The following is a 19,426-nucleotide window of genomic DNA, read 5'->3' on the forward strand; positions in this document are numbered from 1 at the left end:
CTGTTTTAATCTTCTTTCTTTCTTCCTTCTTCATCCTCACCCCATCATCAAAGGATTCTCTTCCCTTCTACCACATCAGTCTTTGATCCTTCTCAAACACAACTCAACATTTCCATACTTCAAACACTACGAAACACAACCCATCGCCTTGGACTTTTGTCCCGAACCAATCATCTGATTCGATAAACAACATTCAGAACCTGCTCAGGTGCTCACATCATTCTCTGTACGAACCTGCATAAAGACAATAACATATCGGAGGACGCTACTAACCTACAAATTATCTATCAGGAAACACGCCTATCATTGCCATCGACGTTCTCGACGTTCTCGACACTCTTCTACCAAGCTCTATTGCAAGTGGCCACCGATACAATGGAGAACAACGAGATTTCTAAAGCTCGCTTCGCCGAGATCAAGGCAGCTGTTGGTAACCCTTTCGAAGGTAAGAGCTTTCCCCTCAAGATATTACCGAACCATGCTCACCCCGTCACTCCAGTTTCCCCAACAGTCTACATGCAGAGACTCGAGGAAGAAACCGCCCGCGATAACAGCTTGATTCCGTTCTTGAATATGGCATCCAGTGACTTCACCCCGCGTCAGTCACCCCTGCAGTGGCTCCAGAAGCTCACCACTACGGACTTTGCAAACGTCGAGGAGATCTGTCACGTTCGTTTTCAGTTGGTCAGTGATTTCATGGACAAATTTGATCTGGTCGCCAATGATGAAGGCACCTTTGCCGTTTCACCATGGCCTGGTTCTCTGAGCTATGAAGAAATCGACGGCGATGTTCATCCGGGACTCCTTCGGCTCGAGACTTCCGCCCTTCACGGAGCCGGCGACTCTCTTCCTGCCCTGATCCTCCCTGTTGGCCAGTTGTTGAAGAGGGTTAATTGCGACAGTGTGACCTCATACTGGCCCGAAACTGACTATGTCCTCGTCATCGATGCTGTTGCGCCTGGACATCCTGTCTGGCTGATCTATGATCGCAATCCACTTGATGACTTGGGTGACCGACACATCGTCGACCCGACTTACCAACCCCTGATCTTCAAAGGCATTGGGCACAATTTTGACGCTGCTCAAATCTTCCCAAGCGTCCACGACTGGATCCAGTCTTATGGAAACGTCGATTTTACCCAATTTGAGGAATCTATCAAGGCCACTTGTATCACCGGGGCTGTGAAGGTCAAGGAGTCTCCTGAGGCGGAGGCTGCTGAGCTTTTGCGCCACTAAATCATCGTCATGGACGACTACTTTGGACATTAGAGAGTGATGGGCCAGTGGAGGGATGAGTCAGGGGCTTGGGTTTTCTTTTTGGACGCAGAGGCAGTCTTTTGTGTGACATTGTCGTCTGCTGTGGGCAGGAATCATAAGGGATTAGCATGGTATCGACGAAATCGTATGATAGAATCATAGCTGTGAATAGAATGATCCGCCCTTAGTCTCAAGTCTCATCTATCTGAACCAAAGTTTAGTGTGTATTCCCCGATTGTTATATGGCTTTACTAAAATGGGCCAGTAGCTAACTTTAACTAAGTATTAAGTAACTTTACAATCATAAGTCTTTGGCATATCTGACCACGTTCAATTTGAGCTACCGTCTTCGGTGTACAAATGCGGCATGACGCGAGAAAGAAACCGATGCCATATGGAAAGACCGTACCAGACAGCTTTTGGTACTCCCCAATTCTCGACCTCGTGCTTTGTCGCCAGAAGTATGCGCACTCGGATGTGTCTTGGCTCTTTGACGAACGTGAATTTTAGCTATGCCGAGACTATCGACATACTTCGAGTAACATGCTTCGAATTAGAGGTCAAGCTCTACTGACATATCTGCGAAACTTGGTTCTCCAACAGCGACTTGAGATAATAACATCCTTCGAAATTGCTGGGCATATCAAGACACGTTTGACATCAAACCCAGACGATAGGATCAGTGAGGATGATCTGGATATTCTGTGAACCAACTCTCTTCATCGCACTTTCTAGCCTTCCGCAATTGGCAACATTTGAATCAGTTTCATCAAAGCATGAGGAGCCTAAATTTTGCTGGTCTACCGCCAACAAGCGAAGTGAGTTGGCTCGCAGTTACTCGACAGCGATTGGCTTGTTCGCTCTTGTTTCCCAATGCGGTTAGTGCTGACTTTGGGCCTAACCTTTGACGGATCACCAAGGCGAAAGCGACTCGATCCTTCGAACAATTCACCTCTTTAGCTGTTCATTCGTCTGTTCGGTATTTTTCCTCTTTCACACCTCGCAGATCTTCAGCTACATGACAATTTGCGCCATGACTGCCCCGAAACCAGCTTCTCGAGGCCGAACCAAGGTGAAGACGGGGTGCGCAACATGCCGGTCAGCCAAGACTCCACTATTTCATGCTCGCAATGTCTATACTTACCGAAAATAGAATCAGAAAGATCAAGTGTGACGAGGCTAAGCCTTTCTGTGAGAGATGTGTCAAGACTGGCCGGAAATGCGATGGTTATGAGTCTGTCTTTAGACCTTTCTCCAGCCAGACTGCCAGCACGACGCAGCCAAGCTTGGTTGATGCAAGTTCTGCGCATGATCCCGCTATCGAAGAACTTCCACTGAGTACCAGCGACCTTAATCGTTATTTCTCTACCAAAACAATTTTCGACGTTGACCTGAGCTGCAATGAAGAGGCAGAGCAGGTCCTCCAAGCTAGCTTGACTCACGATTCAATACGCCATGCTCTGCTGTCACTGAGGGCTCTTCGTGGAAATCTCGAGTCAAAGAAAGAAGGAGATGTATGTGAGGCTGACGAACAGCAGAAATTGAGTTACAACTATGGTCTTCAGCAATACAGCAAGGCTTTGACTAGCCTTGCATCCAATCTCGCATACCCCAGCCCCGGCAGCCTGAAATCTGCATTGCTTTGTTGCCAAGTCCTGATCAGCGTTGAGCAAGTCCGTGGTAACTTCTCGGCCATGGGACTGCACATAATTCGTGGGCTGAATATCCTGCGCAAGTACCGCGCCAGACCATACCTGACTGCAGATGGCATAATGCCCGCGCGTCATAATGGCCTACCCTCCTTAGACATCTTTATTATAAAGCTGTTTGCTGCCCCTTGCAGGTTCACAGAACAACACCCCTCAGCATATTCCAGCATAATGACGCCACCTACTGAGACGAATGATCGAAAACTGGCACCAAACATGCGAGCGGAACTCACGAAAGTCGCGACGTCAACTATCGTGCTTCTTGAAAAGACTGCGATGGTCCAGCCGGAGAATCAGGCTCATTCACTTCTTTCCGAAAGACGGGCCTTGCTTGATGGCTTGCACTCATGGCTTGGGTCTCTTGAGACTCTTCAGAAGGAGACACTGCCGGGAGAGCCCGAGTCTATCTCTGACAAATTCCTGCGCATCTTGTATCTAATACTGAAAATCATTCTTCTTGGAACTTTAGAAACTTCACCAGATCTTGATTCCAAGCTAAGGGAGGAAAACAATCAACTGCAAGAGTTGGCGAATATTGTTAACGAACGACTGAAGGACTATGATATGCGTCGGGGAATTGGTAGTAGCTTAGCAAAGCAATCTAGATAGACGAATGACTCATTACATGCCGCGATATTCCATTGCCAAGTCCGACACGAATTTGTAAGCCCGAGACGCGAGTCGGATCTGTGCGTAAGATTGCGGCTCATCCCATACCAGTATGCTGACCGAACCGACCAATGAGGGGCTGACTCCGCTGTTCAGCCCAAGATGCAGGTCCATGTATATAAACAAGTCATTGAGCCATTGATACTCTTCTCATCATTCAATTTCCATCAGAAGCTACCATCCTTCTTCAACTTTTCGCTGAGATATTATAAGCCTCCTCAGTCAAACCCTCCTCCTTCAAAGCCATGCATTTCCTCCTCCTTGGCGCAACAGGCAGAACTGGCAAATATGTCGTATCCGAACTTCTTTCCCAACATCACACCGCTGTAGCACTTGTACGCGATGCCAGCAAAGTCTCTTCTCAGCCTGGCCTCACTGTCGTTACCGGCTCGCCCCTCTCCAAAGACGATATCAGCCGTGCTCTTGCAGCTGCTCCAGGCTTGACGCCGTCTGCAGCAATCATGACTCTCAACACAGTCCGCAAATCAGACAGTCCCTTTGCAGCTCAAGTTTCACCTCCTCGTTTTCTCGCAGACTCATGCGTCAATGCTTGCGAGGTTCTGAAAGATGCGGGCATCAAGCGCATTGTCGTCATGTCAACGGCGGGCGTTGGGGACTCATGGGGGAAGCTACCTTGGCTGAGCAGAGGGTTCATGAGATGGACCAATATCAAGTACGCTCTGGAGGACCATAATCTGTTGGATAAGGAAATAAGGTCGACGGACATGGATTGGACACTCGTGCGAGCTGTGAGATTGGAGTTTGGGAAGGAGACGGACAAGGAAGTTGAAACACTGGGTAGTGCTGGTGAAGGGATGGGTATGTCTGATAGTGCGACGCCGAATAGCGTGGCGAGGTTCTTGGTGAAGGTTGCGGTTGAGGGATCATTTGTTAAGGAGGCTGTTGTTGTACGGAACTGAAGAGTATGACGAAGGTTTGATTTCTTAGGATCAAGAGCAAGCAGGGTTTAATACAGGATTTGCGATAATAATTACAAGATCGAGATTTATTTCACTGAGTTGCTGTGACTAGCGTGAACAAATGTTTCATATACACTATCTTCAAGTATCATGATCATGACCACTATATACAAAGAGGTTATGTACAATTTCGCGTATTATCCCAATTTGGACACTCGAGCAAACCAACCTTAGTACACCTTGGTGACAGGAGTCTTGATATAAGGCTTCAAGCTAGTCTTTCCATTCAACTCCTCATCAATAGCCTGAACGAACGCCTTAGCAATGAGGTCCGCAGCCTCAGGGCTAGTATGCGTATGATCCTTAGGATACAAAGAGTTAACCTTTGCATTACCCAGCTTCTGATACATCTTGGTAATAGCAGCAAAGTGATCAACGTAAGTAACGCTGGGACTGTTCACAGCCTTGGCAGCAGTAGGTACATATCCCACGAAGCGAGGAGCTCCAGGCTCGAACGTTCCAGTCTCCCATTGGTTGTTGGGAGTTTGAGAGCTAAGGATGACAGTAGCACCCTTGGCGACGAGGGCTTTGGCGGCTTGTGAGACGTAGAAGACGAATGTGTACACTTTTTCGCCGGTCTTGTCGGAGATGCAGACTTCTGTGCCGGCGCCGGGACAGTCAGAGCGGTTGTTGTCGTTCTTTTCGGGAGAGCCGCCGTCGTTGTGGCCGAATTCAATGACTACGATGTCGCCTTGCTTGACGAGGTTGACGATCTCGGTGAAGCGGCCCTCGTTGGTGTAGGAGCGGGCTGATCGACCGCCGATGGCTTTGTTGACGGCTGTGACCTTGAGATATTTGCCGATGTGGTTACCCCAGCCGTCAGTCACACCGTCGTTGGCTCCATTCTTTGCCATGGTGGAGTCACCTTTGATCTGATCAGCGTCTATTTTGAGACCATCGCCAATTTACTTACCAGCAAAGTACACTGTCTGTCCAGACACAACCTGGAAAGCTCCAGCGGCGAGCGCCGCAAGTGAAAGAGACAGCTTCATGATGAATTGAGTTTCAGATAACACTGACGAGTGTATGATGAAACCCAAGAAGTGCCCAGAGCCGTATATATCTACTTCAAGCAATTAAATTGCATAAATTAACCCCCAAACTGACATCCAGGTGATCATTCGTTTTACAAAACAGACTTCGCGATCTAGACTCCGCGTTTACCTATTCTGGTCCGTCTCCGTCTGTGCCAAGCCCGATGAAACAGGGATATGAAGCCTTTTCCCACCATTCAGAAAACATATTGACCCCAGACGCTCACTAGGATTGGGCCGGCACTTGAATGTAAGCCGATTGATGGAATCGAGATATTAAAGTTCCGCTTCTGGAAAAGATGCCATTTTGTTTGGGATTGATGCCACGAGGGACGGTGCACTCGGTGATCTCGGCATTGTTTCAGCGATTCTTTGTGTCAAAGCTTAAAATCATTCGTTGAGGTAGGGGAAGTTGGCTCGGTGGAATAGAGACCGAGCGCGGGGATAGTAGCATATCATTTCCCATTTTGATAGGGAGACATTGGGGGAGATTTAGACAGGAAGGTGACAATACGATGTTAATTATGACCTCGGCTCTTAAGTTACGCTACTCTTTGAGAAAATCTGATTGAAGATGCAAAATTCATGTCGAGCATCGTAAAAGCGATCGGCTGAACCGGATAAAAGAAAGTTCTGCTGAAGGGCGCCAGCATGGTTTCCTTGCCCATCATGGGGCTCACACCAAGCTTATTGTTTTCGTATTCATATGGGCATTAAAATCTTGCAGGCTTCAGTCAGGCACGACTAGATTTGAATGGTGCATCGCATACGGCGTATCCTCATCCGTGGATGACCACGAATTGATGGAGAGGGCGAAAGGGAAACCGAGAGATTCGAAGATCTCTTGTATAAAATAATACGAAAACCCCAATTTCAGCACATATGATAAAAACACAAACAGTAAGAAAGCTGAATTGATTTTGCAGGCTGTTGCAAAAGGCGTGGCTCTTTATACCGTATTCCCGTTACGAGCTCACCCTAGAGTCGTTCACTTTCTTGAACAGTCAGCCATCGATGAACAATCATGACGACCACGTCATTCCTTCCTTATCATCATGATACCGGTAATAAGTGATAAGAGGGCAACGATCGACAACGGTTTCAGGTACCGCGAGCAGCCCACTGTACCGTCAGATTTGTCCGAGCTCGCCATGGAAGGGGCCGTCATGATCAGGAGATAGCCTCCGGTCTAGAAAGCTTGTTTTCGTCTACTCTTGACCCACGTCGCTTGATGGTGATGGAGACTCCATGGGGACTTATCATCAAACGAAGCCACCATTCAATTTCATTTCACAGTAGGACTACGTTTACCATCAAACGCATTCGAATTAGTTAAGTTTAGTTACTCGCATGATAGAGTTGTCCTTTTCAGTAAATACTAATTGTAATGGGGTGCTGTATTTCGGATACAACAAGAGCTAATAAGACCCGAAAACTGGTTTATCATCCCAGTATGCAACCTCCCATCACAATCAATCCTAAACATGCTCTCCAATCCCATCCAATAAAACCCTTCCCATTTCAATCCTCTCAAGTCTCAATCGCAAGCATAAAAGAGCCTCTCCCGCCCAGACCCCTTAATAAACCTCTATGAAACGAAACGAGCACATTTCACAAGATTAAATACCCCGCCAATCGCAGCCTCGATATTTGAAACAAACCCACCAACGACCATCCTTTTCCGTTGGCGCGCTTGCTTCTACAGGGATAATTTGTAAAGCTCTTGATCCACTGAAGGAATGAATTACTTGACGTGCAGGTTTTGGAACGTACAAGGTCTGAGGTGAGAGTATCCTTGTAGGGGAATGCTGTGTTTGGAGGGATTTCTTCCGGTTGGTGTACGTATGTTTATGGTTGTCGGACATTAAGGCATACTGCATCGGATCCGCTGATCAGCGGAGGGTAAAAGATATATAGGATGTCGGTGTTTGTCGTGTAGAGTGAGGGTTTGTTCAAGCTACGCTCTCTCTGTCGCTGCCTTTCTTTCTTTTCCACCGCCAGTACGGTGTTTTTCTTTCTCTACCGCTCGCGGTATATTCCATTCTTTAGCAAGACCCTGGTGGTCTAAACTCACTCTCTTGAAACATACATTCATTCTTCACCATGCGCTTCACACTCTCCAGCATGGCAGCCCTTCTGGGTCTCGCCTCAGCCCAAGGTCTTCGATCTTCTGCTTACACCGATCCCAAGACTGGTATCGACTTCCAGCGCTTCGTCGACGATGGCTATAGTCTTGGTATCGCGGTCCCTGAAACCCTGGGTAAAGATCTCATCGCCCAGATGGTGTTTCCTCGTGAGAAGGAGGGTTGGGGTGGTATTTCGTTCAGAGGTGGTATGGTGAACGGTCTTCTCTTAGTGGCGTGGGCGAATGGCGATGATATCGTTACGAGCTTTCGTCTTGCGAACTCGTACGCCAATCCCGATGTTTACACCAACACTACCGTCAAGGCTACGCCTATTCCTGATGGTACTTTCGTCAACAGCACCCATGTCTCGTATACCTTCCTCTGTGAGGGGTGTGTTGTTGAGAAGACGACTTCGTTGACTGGCGAGTCTCCTGTTGTTGGATATGCTTGGTCGTCTATTGATGTCGATACTCCTTCGGACCCTGAGAGTGCTCTTACGTACCACGGTGCAGGCTTTGGACAGTTCGGTCTTGATATCAAGAAGGCTGCTTCTGCGAAGTTTGCTACCTGGGCTGATATGGCCAAGGAGACTACTCCTGCTCCTGGAACTGGTACCCCTGGTGTTCCTGGAAACTCTACCACTCTTCCTCCTACTACTTCCAACGTTACCTACGATGTCATCGTCGTCGGTGGTGGTCCTGCCGGTATCATCGCCGCTGAACGTCTCGCCGAGTCTGGCGCCAGTGTTCTTCTCATTGAGCGCGGCCCAGCTAACACCGTCGCTCTTGGTAACGCTGCCCAAGCCCTCCCTTGGAACGACACCCTCACTCCCTACGACATCCCCGCTCTCGGCAGCAGCATGACCAGCATGTCTGGAACCAAGTTCTGCAGTGACACCGCCTCTACCGCTGGTTGTCTCCTCGGTGGATCAAGCTCCATCAACGGTCTTAACTTCATTCATCCTCCTGAGCGTGACTTCCAGCGCTGGCCAAAGGGCTGGAGCTGGTCTGACCTCTCCAAGGCCGCTGATCGTCTATACGAGCGTAATCCTGGTACTACCTCTCCCTCTGACGATGGAAAGTACTACGATGATCGTACCTACACTATCCTCTCTGGATACTTGAGCGCCAAGGGTTGGAAGGAGGTTGACTCTATTGAGGAGCCTAACGAGAAACACCTTGTTTACTCTCGGCCTTCTTGGTCTATCAAGAACAACATGCGTGCTGGTCCTGCTCGCACTTACATGCCCTTCGCTAAGAACCTTCCTAACTTTACTCTTAAGCTCGAGACAAAGGTTATTCAGCCCATTCGATCCGGTAGCAAGATCACTGGTGTACTTACACAGGCTGCCAACGGAAGCAAGCAGATCATCAAGGTCAAGGCTGGCGGCAAGGTCGTCCTCGCTGCTGGTGCCATGTCTACTCCTCGTCTTCTCTGGAACGCTGGTATCGGCAAGGCTGATGCTCTCGCCATCGTCAAGCAGGGTGCTTCCAAGACTGGTGTAACTCTCCCCGCTGCTTCAGACTTCATCGACCTCCCTGTTGGTCATCATCTCCAGGATCACGCTCAGGTCATGCTTCAGTTCAAGACAAAGAGCAACTTCACCGCTTATAAGTTCAACAACATTGCTACTGATCCTGTCAAGTCTGACTTGGAGCTTTACTACCAGGGCTCTGGTCCCATCACCCAGGCTGCTCAGCGCATGCATCTTTGGACTTCTGCCAAGGGCGCTGACGGTCGTGTTCGTTACCTTCAGGGTACCGCTAGTGCCATGGCTGACGGCATCATCACTGTTCGCACATTCTTGACCCACGGTACTAGCACTGTCGGTGAGCTTGGTATTACCGCTGGTGGAAACACCGTTCTCAACACCAAGCCTTGGTTGATCGACCAGGAGGATCGCAAGGCCATGGCTGACTTTGTTCAGTACTGGCTTGATCTCACCAGCGGTAACAACTCTACCCTTTCCTACATCACCCCCGGTGCGACCGTTGACGATATCCTCGCTACCAAGATGATCAGCGGAGATCACTGGATGGGCAGCGCCAAGATGGGCGTCGACGACGGCCGAAAAGCCAACGGCAGCGCTGTCGTTGATCTCAACACCAAGGTCTACGGTACCGATAACCTCTTCGTTGTCGATGCTTCTATCCATCCAGATCTTCCTACCGGTAACACTCAGGCCATCATCATGGTCGCCGCTGAGCACGCTGCTGAGAAGATTGCCGCTTTAAAGGTCGGCGGTAGCAACTCTACTGTCCCTGATCCTGTCGCTTCTGCTCCTACGCCCGTTCCTACTCCTGGATCAAAGTGCAAGCGAGGTCTTGGTCGTCGTCGTGCTGCTCGTGTGCCCATGGACTTTCGACGACGATCGCTCTACTAAGTGATGGGAACAGACCGAGGTGAAATGGATGAAATTCAGTGAACATATTTCTTGTGTATATAGAAATTAAGGCAGTTGTGAATATATGAGTGCTTCATATAAATTACCGTGTTATCGCATGTGAAATCAAAATAGAAACAATAAATTGCCAATCATGACGTTCCCTGTCAGCATTTAAATACCCCAGTAATCCTTCCAGTTCACTAACCTCTATTGGCCAGGCCTACCTCGGCTTCGCGTTCGCGTTCGTCATAAGCTCGGGATCGGGCAGATTGAATTGTCCGATTTCCTCTGGTAATCAAACAAACTCCCCGTTCATCAGAACCACTCAATTTTCCCCAAATTCCACTCGGAACGAGTGCGAGATTTCCACTTCTTCCAGAATCACCCTCCACTGTTCTTTCGCTGCCTTGTGCGTTCAAGGTCGTCTTTTCTAATGGACGGGGAGACGGACCAGGTCAAATCCACTCGCGTGGGGTACAAAAAGTCCCGAAATGGCTGTATACGTTGCAAAAAGCGGCGAGTCAAGGTATGCGAATAGAGTCGGCTCTCATGACTAGTGACACAGATCTAATTGAGTAACAGTGTGACGAAGAAGTCCCTTGTTCCGCATGTGTCAGGCATAGAGTCCGATGTAGCTTGGAGCTGGTCAAATCGGATGACTACCAAGAACAAAAACCTCTGACCAATCGCTCTCTTCAACCACCCAGCCATAGCCTATCAGCTGGTAGTCCAGCATCTCTATTATCCGGCTCCTTATTCTCCAGTCCTCTCGATGAACCTGATTGTTGGGTTTCTACCGCGGAACTTATGCTTCACTACACCACCGTCACATACAAAACCATGGTCTTCAACGAGAGAACCATCCCAACCTTTCAACAACATGTACCCCAAGTTGCCTTAGCATATCCCTGGTTTCTTCGGCAAATATTGGCTTTCTCAGGTTATCACCTCGCTCATCTTCACCCCGAAAAGAAACAATTCTACCTCCTACAAGCGTCAAAACATCAGAATGCTTCTCTACGTGGACTCAGAGAAGCATTATCCGAACCAGTCAATTCATCAAACTGCCATGCCTTATACGCTAGCACTACGTTTATAGTAGTGAACAAATTCGCGGCATTTCCAAACTGCGATGACTTCCGTAGTCATGGATGTTCACAGCCTGTTCAGAGTTTGATGGAGATATTCTCTCTCGTGAACGGTATGGAGGCTGTTCTGCATTCACCTGGAGCTGCGGATCTCATGAACGGGCCTCTGAAAGAACTGTTCAGTGAGACACCGCATCAACATGTGAACAGCTACCTTCTTCGCGGTCTTCATGCACGGCTACCCGAGCTTGCTCGGCGGATATCATCAGACTCGATGGAAGATCAGTCCAGAACTACACTAACTTCTGCGGTTGTTTCCATCACCGACCGCGTCAATGACGCTTTCGCAAATCTGCATAAAGTATCACCGCCAGAGTTAAGGGTGTTGTTCTCCTGGCCTATGTCTGTATCCCGAGATTTCTTGGATCTGGCCGTGTCGAGCCATCCGTTGGCTCTTGTGATTCTGGCGTACTATGATATTCTACTGTACTGGGGCGAATCGGAGTACTGGTTCTTTGAGAATTGGGCAGAAACATTGATTACTGCCATTGTTGAAAAGGTCAAAGGCTCGCCGTGGGAAGATCTTCTCAATTGGCCTGTTGAAGTGATCTTACACCATTAGTATCCCCGAATTCCGGGATAGCGTATCACACTCGCAAATAGCTTGGCAAGATGGATTGTATTAACGTTCTTGGACACTTTATGAAGTATAAGTGTTATTGTAAGATTCTCCAGCAGCTGTTGAAAGATTACGCGTCATGCGTTGAAATACTGGTGACGGGTTGCACCGAGGCGCTCTGTATGCAGCTAACTTTTCAGCTGCTGCAGGACCCATGTCTAGGCCAGCACTATTGTCAAAAGATGGAGGAATACCTGCAGCTTTTCAGCCTCACTTGTGGCGACCTCGTAATCAGAAGTCTCTGCCTAATCGCAAATGAATATATTCTCAATTCCATCCGTATCGAATAAGGGCGTTAAATCAGCCTATCTATTCCAGGAAATTGTTCGCCATACAGAAACAATAATATCAGTAGCACGAATAATTCAAGATACACAATTCCAACTACTTGTGATTTTAAGCCGCAATGCACTGCCACTTTAGTCAGAATGCCTCGTTGCCTACTTTAGAAGTGGAAAAAGGAGCTTACTATTTAAAGGAAGCCGCCTGGCTGCATTCTGACCCTATCTTATATATCTCGTTTTCTAACTCACAGGCTGATATTACATACCTCGTCCTTTTCTGTATCCCCCAGCATTATAATTCTTTCAAGCGATGACATCTACAAAACCCACTCTTTCATCTACCGGCGGTGTCAAACCCTGGATACAAAAGTTCACCAACACTCCACGCGACGCTTTCTTTGATCAGTTCGTTGGGTCGCACAATGCAAGATTTGTCGAAATAAGTGAAGGATCTGTATGAGCAACCGATCATGTTCAACTGCTTGATTTTAACGTCTTGATTACAGCATGAGAATGAAGTTAAATATAGCGAGGTCCTCGAGCCAGATAACCTAAAATCAGTGCCAGACCTTTCTGAAGTATTTCAGGTACGATCTACAGTTTATCAAAACTATTGCCATGCTGACTTCGGGTAAGCTCCCACAGCAAGATGGGCCGAAGGGCATTCTCAGATTGATGTAAGTGCGCCGTCCTTCCAAATAGAAGATTCATTGATATCCTCTACGTTGGCTCACATACGTTATTCTAATCCTTACAGCATCTTGCCATTCAACACCGAAAACGGCAATGCTCCTCCTCTGTCGTGGAAAGGATTTAGGGAGCACCTCGACTTGCTCCACCTTGAGGACTCTTTCATTTGTACCGAGCAGATGCAGACGCCTCCCACTTGGTTTGAAGTTCCCTTGCAATCAGGCCTTAAAGGTAGAGTTCAAGATAAATCATTGGTCTCCCTTTCAGGGTGCCATAGGCTTACAAGCAGAACCATAGGCTTCGTTGTCAAACCAGAGAGATGGGATTCCAATCTTGCCAACTTCAGCATCTCCGTTGTCCACTCTCCAACATCAAGAGCCACACATATCGTAGCTCACATGCTGCATAAGACTGACGTCAAGCATCTGCTGCATCGACTACAGGCTCTCAAAGCAATTGCATGGCACCCTCTTCTTGTGCCACTCATCCTAATGGAACAGAGGATAGAAAGCACTGCTGGGAGGCTCACCCTCATGAGAGATTCTCTCTACTCGGTAGAGAAGAGAACAGGAACTCACAAGAACTATCACGATAACAAACGCCATCAAGAACTCAATCACCATGCTTACGGTGAAAAGGTTTGGGAGCGGCGCCACGAACAGGATGTTGACTTTGAAGCTGCTCCGGGAAAGCTGACTTCCATCGCTTCGGACTGCGCCATGATCGAGGCTAAATGTCATGTCAACGAGAACTTACTTGATTGGCTACAAGGGCTAAGTGACAGCCTTGGTGAGCTCAACACCGATGGCGATTCATGGAAGAGAGCAACGTCCTCAATTCGAATGAAGATCTCAGCCTTCAGAACGTGGTCTGGTAATAATCGAGCCAGAAGCGTCTATCTCGCAAAGCGAGCAGAGGCGCAGATGCAAGCGGTGAGTACCCGAATTCCGAAAACATCTATAGAAAGTAGCAGCTAATTAGACATAGTGTCTAAATCTCATGGCACAACGGGACAATGCTCTGAACCTCAAAAAGACCGAAGCAGCACTTCGAGACAGCTCTGATATGAGAGCAATAGCATGGGTTACACTCGCGTTCCTGCCTGCGACGTTTGTGGCGGTAAGACTTCAACAAACCTTGATCCTTTGACTCTTCTGACTCGTCTGATGAGACTTTCTTTAGTACTTCTTTCTTTAGCTTTGAGCAACAGGGTCGACATGTATCGAACTGGATTTGGCTCTATTGTGTTGTTACTGGAATATTCACAGTTGGTGTTCATGTGGGTTGGGCGCTGTGGATAAGGAAAGAGAGAAGGATTTGAAGGCTGAAGTAAAGTTGTTATCTACAAATACTTAGATTTCGATTACTTTGGAGGATAATTTTGACCATTGGGTACTTTATCGCTCGACATTGAGCTAAGCGGGCTGTTCCGTCCCTGGCGCTTCGTTACCACTGACACTCCCAACATTCTCATTGATCTTGGCCAAGTTCAGCTTCATCCACAATTATGAGCTGGCTAGCCTGGCTCGGTAGCTCTGCAGATTTCTCGTTTAGTGACCAATCAGAGAAGCCAACTACTACTAGTGTCGTAGATCCCGGGGCCTCTTCAGCTTGTGACGTTTCGTTTGCGGCTGATGCTAGGCTCATTCGTTGGCTTCGCTACAGCTTGTGTCTTGGTCTAATGCATGTGAATTCCCAAAAGATGGGTATTGTGAGACACTCAATTCCAAGAATGGTTGAGCATTGACCTCTGGACTTTGTGGTTACTCTTGTCCTTCGTCATTGGCTGAACTTTGGAGCTGATGTTTTGTCACTAGGGTAGCGAGCCGCGCAGCCGGGTTACCGGACTAGACATTGTGAGGATCTGTGGAGATCCAAGCCAGCAGATAAGGGTTTGGCTTCGATATGAACCTATGAAAGTTTCACTTTGCGTCATAACTGCACTTAAAAGTGTTTGTGAGACTGTGGATGGCTTCGAGCTATAAGAAGGCTTCTGCACCAGCAGCCCACTTTTATACCATCTATTTCCGGGTATCCTCATATTAGGACTTGATAGAGCAAGCCCCACCATGATGGGTGACGCCCTGCCTCTGGAAGACGGAACATACGGTATCAAAGGCCTTCCTCGGCCACCGAATGCCGTGAGATACCCTGGAGAGGTTCTCTACGTTGAGGGTCTTCCGGTCCGTAAGGAGATATCGTCTCTTGCCAACTCAGACGATCCAGGAGAGAAGAAGCAATGGACGCTATTTGTCTTAGCCTTGGAACGGTTCAAGTCAATGCCCATCGATGATAAGCTTTCCTACTTCCAGATTGCCGGAATCGTGAGTAAATATCTCCCCGTAGTTCGGTACCATACTGAGCGTTGGTTAGCATGGATATCCAGAGGTTGCCTGGGATGGAGCGCCTGAGCCCAAACACGCGCCGGACAAGAAGGCCAAAAAGGCTGGTGACCAGCCTTTCGGCGGGTATTGTAATCATAACAGCCTAAATTTCCCGGCCTGGCATAGACCTTATATGCTTCTCTTCGAGGTGCGATTTGATCTTACGAACTTCGGCTTCAAAACTCTAACAAAGTTAGCAACGGATCTGGGATAATATGAAGCTGATCATCAACGACTGGGTAAGCAAGCATGGGCTACCAATCTCAGAGGCAGATGAGTGGTACAAAGTAGCAAGGCACTGGCGGATGCCATACTGGGACTGAGCTAGGCGACAAAAGTATCATGAGGACTTGGTTTGCCCTCCAGTTCTCACGCAAGGAGCCATGCGCATCTACCCACCTACTGTGATAAAGAACCAGTTTCATCAAAGCGGTCTGTACTCCAATCCATTATTAGGCTTCGAGAATCCGGAAAAGGATCCAGAGACAGGGAAGCCGTTACCATTTGGCAGCATGCCAGAAGACAAGACCAAATGGAATATCCAAGACAACCCAATAATTCATGATGAACTTCCGCTCAAGAAAGTCTGCGACTGGGCTCCAGTGAGTCGACCAACAACGGGACAAGCTCGAGAGTTTCTGACAGGCACTTAGTGGAGTAAAACGTCTAGTACCAGTCGATATGGAATCTGCAGAGCGAAGAACATCTCCGAAGAAGAGAAAGATCCCGCCCATCATTTTACTGGTCTCCATGGAGTAAGGAACTGCTGGCAAGCGAACTCCAGCCTCGCAAAAGTTCACGAGAATGGTCCTGATGGTAAACCCAAGTGGAGCACAATGGACCAACATTCTAAGGACAATACATGGAATCCCGGTAGCCTCTCAGATGCAGTCAATCGCATGTTTTCCAAGGGCTATAACTCGAGCTGGGGACAGTTTGCTTCGACTAAATGGATAGCTGAAGGCAAAGGATGTCCAAAAACAGGTTACATCTCTCTGGAGTATATCCACAACAATATTCATGTAAGATGAGACAAGAAGCTGGAGGAACTAGCTGACATGAGTGCAAGAATCTCACCGGAGGAAGTGACTATGCAACTGGGATGGGACACATGAGCGACGTTCCAGTAGCAGCCTTTGATCCCATCTTTTGGCTTCACCATGTGTCGGTACCCTTCTCAACCAGGCTGTACAACTCGACTAACATGGAGCAGACAGATAGACCGTTTGTTGGCCATATGGCAATGCCTCAACCCGAAGCTATGGTTTGACAACGAAAAGCCAGGCGATTCTGGCACTACAGGTACGACAGCTTCTAGTGTCGCCGACGACAAGGAGACAGACCCTCTTGAACCGTTTCACAGAAAGGACAATGATCCGGAAAAGGAAGTTTGGACTGCACAAGCGTGCCGGGATTGGACAGAGTTGAACTATCAATATGATGACCTTACAGAAGTCACAGACAGGACAATACGAAAGCACGGGCGATTTATTCCGGGGGAGTTCCAGAAAGAGCTGAGTTCCCACATCGACACGATCTACCCAGGTACAAGACTTGTTATACAATCGATGGAGGAAGCCAATGAGACCCGCGGCAGCCTACAATCATGTCAGGGTCAGAGGGGGTCATGGAAAGATTACATCGTCAACGTGGTGTATGACAGATACGCCCTGAATGGCCTGTCCTACACAATCGAATTCTTTTTAGGTGGACCACCGGGCGAAGACACGACCAACTTCGAGAAGCACAATTACGTCGGCCACGTGTACTCCTTTGGGGGTAGGCAGAGTACATCAGAAAGCTCTTGCAGTAATTGTAGGAGACAAGCTGAAGCACAGGTCCTCTCGTGTGCTCAGGTCCCTCTGACGATCCATCTGCTTCACCATATCAGAGACAACGTTCCCGATCACTCAATCACAGACCCCGGGGAGGTTGAAGAGTATTTAAAACTTCATCTTCGATGGAAAATCATCAAATATGGTGGGGAAGTGGTGTCTGAAGAAGTATTCAAGAAGGATTTCTCAAAGCTCCGAATTACGGTGCTGCGTGGCGTTGGCCAGCCCAATTCAGGCAAATTCGAGCATACAAGCGATGTACAAATTGCCGCTTCGGTCTGTTGTTCGTACAGCGACTATGTGCCATTGCCAGAGGTCACTGATGGAAAACCCGGTGGCTTGCATATTGACAAAGCCTCCGAGAACAACCAGCCAATCATTCTGCAGGACAAAGGCGCTGTGCAACCACTGCTCCCTAAGACAGCGAAGTAAGATCTCTTTCCATCAAGATAGTTGCAGCTTCATTAACTAGTTCAGTAGATACGTGACAGGAAAGCTCCAAACTCGTGCAATGGCAGCGTGTGGACAAGAAGCCGGGGCATTAAAATTTTCTCCCGTCCAACCCAAAGCTCGGTAGTTGTTGCAAACATGGATTTAAGGTTACGCAGGATCCTGGGTATATGCCGACACTTCCGAGATCACTGACCAGGATCAATCGGAAGATTTAATCGGTACCTGAATGCCTTCTACAGAGGCCAGAGGAAGCGTTTTCGTTGTGTTGTAGAATGTTGCTAGACATTCTGGTCGACCATTCCGTTGTTGGCTTTCCTCTTAATAAATACCGCCCTTGCACCAGGGATGTCGGATGTCGGGTCAGCTTACACGTTAATCATGTCGGGCCCTCGGGATCCCGAATAACCTTTTTTCTTAATTTACAAGGGTCTTCTGCCACTTTACATAACCAGATCCTTGCCACAGCATCCCATCTACGAATACGATGGGGTCTGATCTACGCCCGCTAGAACAAGTGCTTACCGTCGGCGTATAGGAATTGACATTGAGTTTCAGCAGGCGCCATGTCTGACCTGGCAATTGGGCGAAATAATGATCATCCGTGCCGTCTGGGCCTAAGGTTTCCGTGTCTCAGACGAGCTCGGGAAATTAGCGTTACGCAAAATCTAATAAAGAGCGTGCTGGCCACTTTTTCCTGTCAGCTTACTGTGCTCATCCCTTAGAATCATTCGACTTACAATGGACAACCAAGAAAAGACTGTCGACTCGTCGTCGCAGAGCGAGAAGGACAAGGAGTCGACGACTTCACCAAAAGCGACGCCACGACCACCGCCGATTCTGTGTCTCGGCGCTCCCCGCACTGGTTCTGCATCGCTTATGAAAGCGCTGCAGATTCTCGGATATCCTAATGTGCACCATGGATGGGAGGCAGCTGAGCTTGAGGAACTTCAATGGCAGTGGCCTATTTTCGACAGAGCTTGCGACGCGACGTTTACCAATATACCAACATACCGCGGCAAACCATTCTCTCGAGCTGAATGGGACGAAGTTTTTGGAGAATACGATGCTGTATCGGATGTCGCTTCTTTCTTCGCTGAGTCGTTGATTCCAGCTTATCCCGACGCCAAAGTCATTCTTGTCGAACGCGATATCGAGAAGTGGTTTCCCAGCATGCATGCGGTGGTTAAAAGCTCAACAAGTCCCATCCGACGAGCACTCGGAGCCAAAATTGGCGACCTTTCAGGATATTTGAGTCCAAGGCCATGCAACAAGCTTCATCAAGGCTGGACGAGAGCGCCATCTCCCAACGACGTGATTGAATACCTAAAGCCAGCATATATCAGACATAATCAGTACATCAGAGATGCTGTACCTAAGGAGCAGCTATTAGACTTCAAGCTCTCGGATGGTTGGGAGCCGTTGTGCCAGTTTTTGGGAAAGGAAGTTCCTGATGTGCCGTTTCCGCATGTCAATGATTCAAAGGAGTATGCGGAGAGGGGTAAGAGGTTGGGAAATAAGATGATCAAACTTGCTCTGAGGAATCTCATCTTTCCTTGTTTGCGTCCTGAGCCTGTAAGCAGGACCTGAGAGTTGCTTGACGCCTAGACTGCGGCTTTGTGGAGGAAAACGATGAAGTGTATACCAGGGATACCATTTTGTTGGCCGCATGAGAGTGGGTTGATTCTGTATATCATCTGATATAAGATGCTGGCTAGATTTCTCTGTTTAGACAAGCGCGCTGTTTCTAATACCTAACTAGGATAGCGTGTTTTTCATCAATATCCGTATTTGGCAATATCGATAGTCCACGGTTGTATCTACGCAATCAAGACTCCACCAACACCCGAAGTCC

General features: G+C 48.2%; 8 protein-coding genes across 8 annotated transcripts; 7 read left to right on the top strand and 1 right to left on the bottom strand.

Moving 5' to 3' along the window:
- Window positions 1–375: 375 nt before the first annotated feature.
- On the top strand, window positions 376–1,236 carry BKA55DRAFT_535779 (uncharacterized protein; the record flags this gene model as incomplete). Its single annotated transcript, XM_046189741.1, has 2 exons — window positions 376–445; window positions 500–1,236. 2 exons carry the CDS (start codon window positions 376–378, stop codon window positions 1,234–1,236), a joined length of 807 nt encoding a protein of 268 aa, XP_046052633.1.
- A 972-nt stretch (window positions 1,237–2,208) lies between these two features.
- BKA55DRAFT_559698 (uncharacterized protein) lies at window positions 2,209–3,598 on the top strand. Its single transcript, XM_046192005.1, has one exon. The coding sequence runs from the start codon at window positions 2,379–2,381 to the stop codon at window positions 3,573–3,575; it is 1,197 nt and encodes a 398-aa protein (XP_046052634.1). The 5' UTR covers window positions 2,209–2,378; the 3' UTR covers window positions 3,576–3,598.
- Window positions 3,599–3,880: 282 nt separating this feature from the next.
- On the top strand, window positions 3,881–4,612 carry BKA55DRAFT_672617 (uncharacterized protein; the record flags this gene model as incomplete). The annotated part of the gene is made up of 1 exon (XM_046198000.1): window positions 3,881–4,612. The coding sequence occupies one exon, from the start codon at window positions 3,881–3,883 to the stop codon at window positions 4,553–4,555; it is 675 nt and encodes a 224-aa protein (XP_046052635.1). The 3' UTR covers window positions 4,556–4,612.
- Window positions 4,613–4,785: 173 nt separating this feature from the next.
- BKA55DRAFT_504702 (SGNH hydrolase-type esterase domain-containing protein) lies at window positions 4,786–5,607 on the bottom strand (the record flags this gene model as incomplete). The annotated part of the gene is made up of 2 exons (XM_046187117.1): window positions 4,786–5,480; window positions 5,529–5,607. The coding sequence occupies 2 exons, from the start codon at window positions 5,605–5,607 to the stop codon at window positions 4,786–4,788; spliced, it is 774 nt and encodes a 257-aa protein (XP_046052636.1).
- Window positions 5,608–7,752: 2,145 nt separating this feature from the next.
- BKA55DRAFT_686342 (uncharacterized protein) lies at window positions 7,753–10,158 on the top strand (the record flags this gene model as incomplete). Its single annotated transcript, XM_046198923.1, has 1 exon — window positions 7,753–10,158. The coding sequence occupies one exon, from the start codon at window positions 7,753–7,755 to the stop codon at window positions 10,156–10,158; it is 2,406 nt and encodes an 801-aa protein (XP_046052637.1).
- A 331-nt stretch (window positions 10,159–10,489) lies between these two features.
- BKA55DRAFT_636980 (uncharacterized protein) lies at window positions 10,490–12,207 on the top strand. Its single transcript, XM_046197042.1, has 2 exons — window positions 10,490–10,687; window positions 10,744–12,207. The coding sequence occupies exons 1-2, from the start codon at window positions 10,595–10,597 to the stop codon at window positions 11,869–11,871; spliced, it is 1,221 nt and encodes a 406-aa protein (XP_046052638.1). The 5' UTR covers window positions 10,490–10,594; the 3' UTR covers window positions 11,872–12,207.
- A 762-nt stretch (window positions 12,208–12,969) lies between these two features.
- On the top strand, window positions 12,970–14,379 carry BKA55DRAFT_559720 (uncharacterized protein). Its single transcript, XM_046192006.1, has 3 exons — window positions 12,970–13,834; window positions 13,890–14,021; window positions 14,074–14,379. Exons 1-3 carry the CDS (start codon window positions 13,082–13,084, stop codon window positions 14,221–14,223), a joined length of 1,035 nt encoding a protein of 344 aa, XP_046052639.1. The 5' UTR covers window positions 12,970–13,081; the 3' UTR covers window positions 14,224–14,379.
- A 592-nt stretch (window positions 14,380–14,971) lies between these two features.
- BKA55DRAFT_591047 (uncharacterized protein) lies at window positions 14,972–19,161 on the top strand (the record flags this gene model as incomplete). The annotated part of the gene is made up of 9 exons (XM_046195182.1): window positions 14,972–15,226; window positions 15,276–15,434; window positions 15,484–15,566; window positions 15,615–15,888; window positions 15,988–16,187; window positions 16,250–16,286; window positions 16,356–16,450; window positions 16,500–17,549; window positions 18,297–19,161. 9 exons carry the CDS (start codon window positions 14,972–14,974, stop codon window positions 19,159–19,161), a joined length of 3,018 nt encoding a protein of 1,005 aa, XP_046052640.1.
- Between the last annotated feature and the right edge of the window lie 265 nt (window positions 19,162–19,426).

This window comes from Fusarium redolens (genome assembly GCF_020744475.1).
Source record: "Fusarium redolens strain MPI-CAGE-AT-0023 chromosome Unknown BKA55scaffold_4, whole genome shotgun sequence".
NCBI classification, from domain to species: domain Eukaryota; kingdom Fungi; phylum Ascomycota; class Sordariomycetes; order Hypocreales; family Nectriaceae; genus Fusarium; species Fusarium redolens.